This window comes from Dipodomys ordii, unplaced genomic scaffold (genome assembly GCF_000151885.1).
Source record: "Dipodomys ordii isolate 6190 unplaced genomic scaffold, Dord_2.0 Scaffold268, whole genome shotgun sequence".
In the NCBI taxonomy this organism is placed as follows: domain Eukaryota; kingdom Metazoa; phylum Chordata; class Mammalia; order Rodentia; family Heteromyidae; genus Dipodomys; species Dipodomys ordii.
Window position 1 is genome coordinate 211193 of NW_012267484.1, and position 11931 is coordinate 223123.

Consider the following 11931-nt stretch of genomic DNA (forward strand, 5'->3'; position numbering starts at 1 on the left):
TGTAGATGTAATGGATGAGGGGACACTGTCACATGTAGATGTAATGGATGAGGGGACACTGTCACATGTAGATGTAATGGATGAGCGGACACTGTTACATGTAGATGTAATGGATGAGGGGACACTGTCACATGTAGATGTAATGGATGAGCGGACACCACTACATGGTAGAATAGGGATGAATATGACTTTTCTTTTCCTGAAGTATAGATATTATAGATATTCAATTTTAGGTTCTTGGCACATTTCAAGTTTCCCATTTTCCCCTTTTTTTGGCGGGGTCTCATCCTTATTTCTTTCAGCCCTATATATGTATAATGTGAATACCTTTGAAAGAAAAACAATATGTAAATGCTCACATTCTGCTACTGAATTCATTGAGTGTCAACAGTGAATCTTTTCCTATCCCATCTCGTGCCCTTGGCTGTGTGAAGAAACAGTTAATGGTGTATGAAGCAGCAAGTGCTTGAGATGCAATATCTTCCGGAAATGCAAACTGCAGTAGAATTCCAACGGTCTGTCAGGAGGTGGATGAGTATTTTACCTGGTGGTATGAAGTAAAAGTCAGTGGCGAGTAAGGGGCTGGTGTTGTCCTGAGCCTGTCGTAAAGCTGGGCGTGTTGTATGGTATCTGCACTAATCACGGTGTGCGGCGGTGTGGCAGCTGTCAGAGTCTTTGTGCTGAAGTTCCCCGCAGTGAGCTAGAGCACCTCCTTTGCTGTCAGAAAGGAGACGTGTTTTCAGTTTTTTCCTGTAAGTTTGTTTTGTTCTTGATTTTTCCCTTAAGTACAAAAGGAACTAATGGGTAAATCCTGAAATCTAGTAGGCATGTTTATTAGTGTAAATGTGTTGTTAATAGCCATTTATGAATTATCAGTACAATAGATTTATTTTTTAATCAGTTCAAACTTAAAATGTAATTGTTCAAATTTTCTAAATTGCTTATCTTTTGGAATGATCTGATTAGATTTGTGGTCTTTCTGTATCTTTGTAATTAATATAAAGACGATATAACTTTTAATAATATAGTGGTGCTTTTAAGAACTTTAGCAAGGTAACTTTTATTAACCTTATTTATTTTGTGCTTGCAAATATCTGCAATATATTAGAGCCAGACAAACTTAATTGTGTTAAATATATTTTTCCAACTACAAAGTTTTTCTTGACTATTTAAGACTTACTACCATTTTAAGGTATTCATTCTTTATAAATTAATTTGGTTTTGATTCTACTCCAACTTTTTCACTTAGCAGGAGTTACAACATTCTTGAAAGAAATGTAGTTTCAGGGAAATATAAAATATAGTTACTTGCCTTTATGTCATATTTCATAAGCTGATGTATATTTAACCCAGGAACTATATCTTGATATGAATGAACACAGAATTTTTGACATGCTAAATAGAATTTCTTTAGAATTGTGTAGAAAATTGATGAAAATTTTAGATGTTACTAATAAGAAAATATATTTTACTTTTGTCTTTCCATCCCAGTTTTTAATATCACCTTCATGTGGGACAAGGTGGTTTTCTTTTTAATGAATTACTAACTTCTGAGTTTTTCTCTAAAGAGAATTTACTTCATTGACACTTAGCTAATTTTTGTCTAAATAGCCTAAATAAAATGGCTAATTGATTCGATTGGTTCAGTAAAATATTTTGTCAAGTATGTGGACATATTGAGAAAAAAATGAAATGTGGTTTGATAAACAATAGTTGTTTTTTTTCAACGTTTAAAGCAAACATTTTATATCAGTGAATATGTACTGCAGCAGGCTGTTTAGAGCAGCCTTTGTTGTTGTTGTTTTTCAGCTTGTAGAAATGCATTAATCTCACATTAAATGAATCTTCAGTATTTCCCCTAAATTTTATTCAGATGTAATTTTCCTAAATGGGAAGGTAGACTTTATAAAATCTAATTGCCTTAGATCTCAGCTTTCTGTACTTTATCTTCATTAATGTTTTAAAAATACAATCTTACAATGCGAGTTGCACTCTTTGATTGTATAACTCTAGAACTAAGTTATAACTGCATCCTGTGTTGTGAGGCTTATTCTAGGGTTTTCCACAAGTAAGATTACATGAAAGTTATTTTTAAGAGCTATGCTAAAGAGGATACTGTTTATTAAATTACAGCGCGTCCAGAATGAGGATCTAGATAGGACGTGTGTGTAAAAACATTTTGAACTTTCAGAGCACCTTTTAGTTTATGTGAAGTTCTTCAGATGGCCCCCGTTGTCCTTGGAAGCTTCTAACACCAAGGTGTCTGTTGCAGCCCAGAGCAAAGTTACTGCTACCCAGGACAGCTCTAATTTGCGATGTATTTTCTGTGGTAAGCAACATTATGTTTACATTACTTTCTCAAGCTGTGGTACATACTACTTACACATTTCCATACCTTTTGTTTCCTTAGGCCGTAGTCTGGTTTGTGGTTTTTGGGATATATAGCAAGCTATTGTATTAATGTTGTGATACTCGTTGTGGTTTGTGTAGGTGATTTGGGCCAGCTCTTGAATTGGCTTGCTGGGATTTAGTTAGAACTGGGATCTTAACACCTCCACCTCTTAATCTTAACACCTACCTCTTCCAATACAAAGGAGAGGGATTTTTGTTCATTTTTGTTTTTAACTATTTTGTTTGAAAGCAGACTTTTGACTGAGAATTTAAGGAAATGTTTGTGTGCATTTTAATATTTGAGGAATGTAAATGTCTTATTTGAAGGGAGCTTTTGCTTAACTTGAATTAATTTTAGGTGCATGTTGTAAGAGGCAGATGTAAATACTGCTTTAATAAAAAGGCTTCTGCTCAACACGCTTTTTTTTAAACTTTTTTCTTTTTATGTTTTATATGTTAGATGCCTGTGGCTTAGGAGTAAATTTAGGCTTATAGAATATTTTTGTCATGCTTGCTCATACATACATGTGTGCACACACACGTATTGTTTGCATGGACAAGTGAGGTTTGTCACTTACCCAGATGAGAGCTAATCAGGTGTGTTCACATCCCTATCCTTGCATATTGGGATAGATAGGTAGAGAGATGTATATCTTTGTTTGAAGTCCTTTTATTTCCATTTGATTCTGAAACTTTACATTTTAAAAGCCCAAGTTCCAAAAGGTGAATTAATTATATTTGAGCTTTCTTTAAATTTATGTAACTTATTTTGACTCATGTATATCTTGACTATCCAGATTATTTTATGAAAGAAAGCTATATAATGATACACTGCAAGAATTTTGTACCAACACAGTCTGTGTGTCTGTGCTTTATACATGGGACTCAAACTTTTAATGTGGTTCCTCAGTATTACTGGTATTATTTCCTTAAAGAGAATCATTTTAAAGTTTATGTATTTGCTGGTTTAGGCATAGAAACGTATATAAATTGAAAACAAAAGTGTGTGTGCTGCGTGTGGGTGTGAGTACTGGGGCTTGAACTCAGGCTTTGTGGTTTTGCTTCGCTTTTTGGATCCAGGCTGGCACTAGACAACCTAAGCCACACCTCTACTTCCAGCCAGATTTGTCTGCCCTAGCTGGCTTCAAACCTTGATCCTCAGCTCTCTGCCTCCTGAGCAGCTAGGATTATAGGTGTGAGCTTCAGTGCCTGGCTTCTAATATATTTCCTGACTATAATTATATTTTATATTTGTTTCAGTATTGAGCCTATTGTGTGGACATTTTACAGCTCTCTCCTCTCCCTTTCAGATTCCATTAGAAGCAGTACAGACTTAAGTGTTCAATTAGTAACCTTATTTCTGATTTCCTGCCTCCTCCTGGAGGTTCTTCTAGACCATTCTTTGAGCTAGCCATGAGAAATCATTGATATTTTTATTACTAAGGATCAGTTGATTTCATTTTTGAACACCTATTTAACTTTCGTCTTAAAATCTTAGGTTCCCATGCAGAATAGTTTACCTAACTGTAGCAAAAACATGGATTTGGCCTATTAATACAGGTGAATATTAAGTTTGTAAAATAATAGGTTAGAAAGCAGATTTCCTCTGTTACTACCTTTATCTGTGAGCAAACAGCATAATTACAACTTTGCTAAGTTTAAATGAATCCTATTGTGAATAATAGTATCTATTTGTCTTTTAGTCCTGTGCTTTTAAATAGTCTGTGGCTATGTGTGAAACTAGACTTGTGAAAATTAAAATAGGAACAGTAAGTACTTTAACCAAAACTGAATATTGAAGGCAAGATGATAGTGCTATTCATGTTTCACAGGGAGATTTCTATTGGATTTATTTTTACTTTTATTTTTGACAGTGATTTAAGCTTGAGCCTCACTCTTGGCTTGCTTATCTGGTGCTCTACCACTTGAGCCCTACCTCCAGTCCAGCTTTTTGCTCGTTATTTTTGGAGATGGAATCTTTCAGACTTTCTGCCCTGGCGCGATTCCCTGGATCTCAGCCTTCTGAGTAGCCAGGATTTCAGGCGTGAGCCAATTCCATACAGCTCCTATCATTTGTGGGCTATTGTGTCAGTGACACTGCCACATTTTTTCATTAGAAACAAGCAGGTCACAAGCTGTGTATCCTGTAGCCAGGACACATTAAGGTCAAACATTGTCCCTGGTACTAGAAGAGGAGAGTGACCCTGAAAGAGCTGCTGTTGCTGTGCTGTAGCTCGTGAGCTTGCCCTTGTGTTAGTCCCCATGTGATGCTTGTCACCGCCTGTTCTGTATTTTATGAAGTAGGAGTTAGACCTTGTGAAGAAATGTCACATCCCAGAAAGGACAGTGATAGCTCACAGCCTTGGCTGTGGCTTCTCACTGTTAGATGGGTACTGCCTTGGTATTGTTCATTGATTTTAAAACCCATTAGAATGTTTGACCACAAGGCAAAATGTAGTTATGTGCCTCGGCTTCACATTTATCCAGAACTTGTATTTAATATGTCATGCTGTTTATAAGCATTTTTAAATGCATGTAAATTTCCAGTGTTCTAGTTTTTACAATTTGATGATATTGATGAAGAAAAGGCAAACAAAACAGCCAGATTAAATATAAATGAGGGAAAAGGCAAAGGCCGGTTCCCTCCCTCTTCCCTGCAGGAAGAGTATCTGGCCTTTATCATGGAGAACTGTGTAGCAGGTAATGAATAAAAGTCAAGAGTTCTTGGATCAAAAATGTTCCTCTTTACTTAGGTACCCTTCTTCAACGGATTTGTCAAGAAAGCTTTTAAAAAGCTTAAACAGAGGGGCTGGAGGCGAGGCTTAAGCGGTAGAGCACCAGTCTGTGTGGTGGTGCTGAGTTCATTCCCCAGCACCACCAAAACAAGGGGAAAAGTAGTAAATTTCATTACATGTGTGCTACAACCACAGAAAACAATAGAAAGAGTTGAGAACTGTTCTGTAGATTGGTATAAACCTTTTTTTCTTAACTCTGTTCATGAGTTATATCAGACTTGTTACTTTTTTAACCTGTTTAACAGTATTGGGTTGGAATTTTGACATCTTTTTTCTTGAATATTTATATTTGAGATAAAACTTAAAATTTCAATTACTGTTGATAGAATCCCTGTTTTAGATCTGTCAAACAAGTCTTGTTCTAATATTTGTGTAGCCTGAAGTTTTCACTTAAATTCTCAAACCTTATTTTTAAAGGTAATTAAGCCATACTAATTGGACCATGCCAAATGCTTTTGCATTTACTAGTTTTGGATAAAGTACACCTGTCCCCATCCATTTTACTTTTCCTCAAACCTCCGCTCCCACTTTGTGTAATAGCCCCCGCTTCTTCCAGGAGAGGGGACTTAACTCCTGTAAAACATTAAGCATTAGTAGGTCACAAAATGTGACAGTTTTTTTTAAAAATCATCATGTTAGTTGCCAAGGAAAGCATTCTAGTCTGCTTACTAGAAAAAAGTTATTTGTTTATTTTTGCAAGTATTTATGTGTATTTTTAATCTTGATTATAAAAAGCTTTTTAAGTTTTTGATTGCTAATGATTTTTGATGTTTCCTTTATTTGGCTATTAAAATAACAGCCTTTTAGGAGAGTTTATGAAATATATCACTGCACTTGTCTAATTTGTCCCTAGAGAATAAATTAAGTGATTAGTCTAAAAACGTTTATAAAGAGGTGAGGATAAAGCTACTAGGTAAGTTGAGATCAAATTATTTCTGTTTCTCTGTATCTGTAATATACCAGTACAATATTTTACCCTGATGGAGCTAACTTCCAGTAGTGCATTATGGCTCATAGAGTGTAAGAGTCTGCATTATGTATAGAAGCATTTAAAGATTTTTATACTGGTGCTCTACCATAATCTTTCAGAACTGGTCAGGAAGACTAGAATTCAGAAGTATATATAGTATACCACTCCTCACCTATTCCCATAAGTGGGCCAGAACTGTCTCTTTACTCTCTCGTTTGCTGTTTCAAGATTGTTCTAGAATATCCTTAGGCATAATATATTAGGTCCAGCAATGATCTCACTTAATTTCTATATCCAGTTCTGTTAAGGTTCCCCATAATTTAGTAGCATTCTGTCTAGGTTGTTGAAATGAGTCTGCATTATGTATATGGTATGCAGGAATGGATGGTTGTTAGTTTCTTGTGACAGTACCATGTTGGTATGAATGCCGGTTTTTTTCTTTCTTTCCCAAATGAAAAGTCATTAAGATTACCTCTGTTACATTACCCCATGATTTAGTAGCATTCTGTCTAGGTTGTTGAAATGAGTCTGCATTATGTATATGGTATGCAGGAATGGATGGTTGTTAGTTTCTTGTGACAGTACCATGTTGGTATGAATGCCGGTTTTTTTCTTTCTTTCCCAAATGAAAAGTCATTAAGATTACCTCTGTTACATTTTATGAATTTGATATTTGAAATTAGATGTAGGTTAATTTATTATATGGAAGTTAAGCAAATGTTTCTTTCACCAGTATTGGAAATGCCAGGCTATTAAGCAGAGTGGCAGCTTAAGTTGGGCAAATTTGATAAATGCATTAGCATACCTCTGTGGTCTAGTAATAAGGTTCTCATGCTCTCTCTCTCCTGTTTTTCATTTCCAGTGTTCTATTTAGGTGAGTTTTTAAATTCTGAATTTTCATTTAAGTTTCCCCTCTCCACTTCATGAGTTACCCAAAGAGAATGTCTCATTGTCTTAGCAAATGTCCAGCTCGGGTGCCTACTGGATGCTCATTGAACACTTGTTTTACTCAAGCTCTTCATATAGAAGTGCTTATTTTCCTTTGTCGTTGATGTTTTCATCTGTCTCAAGCCTTCTGGAGATGATGACAGTATTACGTTGCAGTCTTTCATTTGCTGTGTGTTATGTAAAGCTTACAATTTATTTTGCTAGACAAAGAAGATACATTTGTAAATATGTGATGGTTTTATGTTGCCCTCATGATTTTACTTCTTGATAACTAATAGGACGTATGTTCACCTGTAATGTTTTCCTCCTTTATAGGGCCAACATTGCCTAGACAAAATTCACAACTGCCTGCTCAAGTTCAAAATGGCCCATCCCAAGAAGAGTTGGAAATCCAAAGAAGGTACCTCACTGTTTTCACTCTTTTTCTCCTACTGCGGAAGACAAAGCTGTGAGCACCCTCCTACTGGAAGTAGTTGGTGTCTTTTCAGAGCTTTGACGTGAGTTTGCGCATCACAAGCAACGAGGAGTGACTTGTGAATGCTCCACATGAGGTGTTACAAAATCTTCCATCTGCTTCTCGGTTAAAACGATAACTTGTTACAACTGAACATGTTAAGCACACTTAACAACAAGTCTTACTTTATAATAGTTAATCATAAAATCTAACTATTTTACATAGCCAACCCAGCTGGAACGTTGACATTGTGTTGGCCGTCGTAAGATGATTGTATGGTAAAAGACAAATATCTTGCCTTATGACTAGATGCTGTTTGAACTGAGTTGGCAACATCATTTACATCAATAGTCTACAGATAGCTGCATTTAAGGGTAACTTTTTAAAAATTATCTGTCTGCATTATGAAGTATTTTGCAATACTGCTTTTCAAATTCAGGTACTTTCCGTAACTGAAAATAAGATAGTTAAACCAGGTATCCCTCTTCTAAACAAAGTGAAGGTTTTTTTTTGAGGGTGGTGTATTGGAGTCTTTATTACAACACTAGCAGTCTGCAGGCTGCCCATTGTAACAGAGGTTTGCAGCCTCCAAGTACAACACCGTTGGGAAACAGGCCAGAAAAGAAAGAACAAAAACAGTATCAACAAACCAATTCGGCTCCAGTGGAGAGCTGAATTGGGATGCCAGGAGACAGGACCCGGGACACGATTATGGAGACGTGTGTCCTGGCATCCCAAAGGGAAGGCTTTTAGAGGTGGCCATGCTCTTGTTTGTTTTTGAGGGAGAGGGTTGTCACCATTGTGAGCCTGGACCATTGTACAGATGGAGTTTTTTTTTTTTTTTTTTTTTTGGTCGGCCGTGGGGCTTGAACTCTGGGCCTGGGCACTGTCCCTCAGCTCTTCAGCTCAAGGCGAGCGCTCTACCACTTGAGCTACAGCGCCATTTCCGGTTTTCTGGTGGTTTATTGGAGATAGGAGTCTCACGGTCTCTTCTGCCCGGGCTGGCTTTGAACCGCAGTCCTCAGATCTCAGCCTCCTGAGTAGCTAGGATGACAGGCGTGAGCCACCAGCGCCCGGCCAGATGGCTTCTTTTTCAAACAGAACCTGTGGCCTCACTTGGTGGAGAAGCACAGCTGTTCTGCACGTGCCCTGCTCTGCCTCCGTCTTGCAGCTGATGTTCTCCTGTGATGTCAGTGAATCTTTGGTTCTGTGTGTCTGAGCAGTGCTTTTAAAGCCCTGTGGCTCCCTTTACAAACTGTGTAAATGCATGCCAGTGTCGTACTTAACCATTGTTGGCCTCCTCCGAGGCAGATGTAGCCAGGCATGTTTCTATTTACATAGCCCAATGTTTGGGACCCTTTCCATTTAAAGACTCATTTACAATCTTTTTTTTTTTTGGTGGGGGGGTCTGGTCGTGGGGCCTGAACTCTGGGCCTGGGCGCTGTCCCTCAGCTCTTCAGCTCAAGGCTAGCGCTCTACCACTTGAGCCACAGCACCACTTCGGCTTTTTTTTTCTGCTTATGTGGTGCTGAGGAATCGAACCCAGGGCCTCAGGCATGCAAGGCAAGCACTCTACCACTGAGCCACCTTCCCAGCCCTCATTTACAATCTTACAATTCTCTAAACTTTATTGCTTTGAGCATTTTCTTTTCTCTGTTCTTGACTATTGTTTGTTTGTTCTGCTCCTGGTTTCCCATGTGTTTTGCTCTATATTCTGGCAGGTTGTTTTGTTTTTTCTTTTTGGTGTGCGTACTGGGGCATGGGCCCAGTCTCTCTGGCCTTCTCCCAGCTTCTTCTCTTATGCTGACACTCTACCATAAGGCGCACCTCTAGTACGGCATTTTACTGGTTGTTATTAGAAAGAAGAGTCTCAAGAACTTTTTCCCAGGCTACCTTTGAACCAGGATACTCAGATCTTAACTTCCTAGGTAGCTAGGGTTACCTGTGTAACAGCTGATGCTCTGCTAATTTTCTTAGTAACCTTATATTCTAGGCCAGCATTGTTGAGTAGTGCTGTTTTTAATTCGTGAGTGAAATAGGATAATAGATGAAATCTACCATATCAAAAATTACGTTTTTAACACTAAAAGCACTAATACATTTGTCATACCAAGTTCAGTGCATATTTTATACTTTAAACACATTTCTGTTGGTTCTGGTGGCTTATGCCTGCTACCTACTCAGGAGGTTGAAATCTAAGGATCGAGGTTTGAAGCCAGCCCAGGCAGAGAAGTCCCTGTGAGGGCTGGGAAGGTGGCTCAGTGGTAGAGCGCTCGCCTTGCATGCCTGAGGCCCTGGGTTCGATTCCCCAGCACCACATAAGCAAAAAGAAAAAAGCCGGAAGTGGCGCTATGACTCAAGTGGTAGAGCGCTAGCCTTGAGCTGAAGAGCTGAAGGGACAGCGCCCAGGCCCAGAGTTCAGGCCCCACGACTGGATCCCCACCCCCCCAAAAAAAAAGTCCCTGTGAGACTCTTATCTGTAATTACCATAAAAAGCTAGAGGTGGCGCTGTGGCTCAAGTGGCCCAATGCTAGTCTTGAGCACAGAGGCTCAAGGACAGTGCCCAGGTTCTGAGTTCAAGCCCCACAGCCAACAAACTAATTTTTTTTCAGACTGACAACAGCTTGTGTGCAGAGTGTGTGGGAGCCACGGTGCCTGTGGGACCTCACGGAGGGCACGTGGTCTCTTCCTTTTCGTGCTTGAGTGCTGTCTTATGGCTCTTACCTTCAATGTCTCTTTCTTCTTTTTCTTAATTTGAATTATGTCCCTCCTAAATCATTGCTTACGCGTCTCAGCTTTCCTTCAAGTAGTTTTTCCTAGGGTCTGCTTGTTTATTCAGAGGAAAACTCAAATTGTGTAATTCCTTAGAAAGGTTCACTTACAGTCCAACGCAGTACAAGACACAGCATTTGAAAGGGGGCCAGGATTAAAGGGCGAGGGTGGATGAATGGAGAGAGGAAGTGGGTAGATTGCAGTCATACAATTCAGCATATATCCTACAAGATTAAGAAAAATAAGGGAGGCCTTTGTCATGGGAAGGGTGAGGAAGAACGGTGCAAGGAGTGACATTGGTCAAGATCTGCTGTGTTCTTAACTTGTTGACTGGCAACTACTTAAAGATGGAAAAGAGGAAAAGGATAAAAAAAAAGACATTGGCCAGGCTGTCCTGTGCTGTTGAAGGGTTGTGTAGCACTTTGCTGTGAGCACAGCAGCCATCTGACTGACAGCAGGAGAGCCAGCTGAGAAGCTCCTTTGGTGAGCAGCTCACTGTAAGTCTTGGGGGAGCCGGAGTGTGCGGGAAGGGCGGGGCATGATCTGCCTGGCTGAGCTAGTAGAACGGCCTAGAGGGGCAAGACTGGCCTCTGTTGGACTCTGTCACAGGTAATACGAACTCCTTCCTGCTGTGTGTTGCCTGCTTTACCGTGGGTGTGATAGGACTTTGGGCTTCCGAGTCCACCAACCAGACTAACGCTCCCCCCCCCTCTCTCTGCTCAGCATTTCTAGGGCCCCTTTTCCCATATCCAGGGCACCTCCTGGGACTAGCTCCCATGCACCACACTCCTCAACCATGCATTTCTTTTCTGAATTCAGTCACACACTTTGTTCACTTTGCACAAAATTGACAAATACAAGAGGTAACTAACTTAGTTGTACTCCATCAGCAAAGCTTAGAATGAAGATCATCTAGGGTGAAGATCTGTGGTGCTGGTCCATAGCAAGCCAGTCAGTAACCCTAACATGAGATGGTGACTTCAAGAGTCTTTGCGAAGAGCGTTTGGATCCCCGACTGGGCCCCCAATCCTCACCATCTCCCACACGCACACACCCCCTCCACACCCCCCCTCACCTGACAACACACACCCTCCCGTACACACCCCCTCACCTGGACAGGGGCCTGCACACTTAGCCCCCCTCACCGTCTCCTCCCACACGCACATACCCCCTCCCAACCCCTCCCCCAACCTGGACAGGGGCCTCGATACCCAGCCCCCCTCACCGTCTCCTCCCCCCCCATACCCTCCCGTACACACCCCCTCAACTGGACAGGAGCCTCCCTCACCATCTCCTCCCTCACGCACACACGATTTTTGATGTTAATCTCATGCTTTGAACGTGCTTACACTTGGGATGCAGTTTGGGAGAGGAGCCATTCGGTGGTAGAAAGGCAGCTCTTCCACTAGATCCTTGAGGCCAGGGTGCTGTCAGAGGGAAGGAAAAGCAAAACAAGTAAAGCGTGAGGCCCCCGACATGCTTGCCCAGTCAGGAGGGTGCTGGTTTGATGGGGAGTTGGAGTCATGTTAAAAATACACTAAGAAGGGGCTGGAGAGGTGGCTCAGTGGTAGAGTGCTCGCATGAGGCCCTCGGTTCGATTC

The 11931-nt window shown here is 40.3% G+C and overlaps 1 protein-coding gene across 1 annotated transcript in view; it reads left to right on the top strand.

Annotated features, from left to right (window-relative positions):
• The window catches only part of Enah (enabled homolog (Drosophila)), an 86034-nt gene that overhangs the window by 20562 nt on the left and 53541 nt on the right, over positions 1 to 11931 (top strand). Inside the window, exon 3 of the mRNA XM_013036252.1 lies at positions 7420 to 7504. Within this exon, the coding sequence (XP_012891706.1) occupies positions 7420 to 7504 (85 nt within the window). The remainder of the gene's footprint in view (positions 1 to 7419; positions 7505 to 11931) is intronic.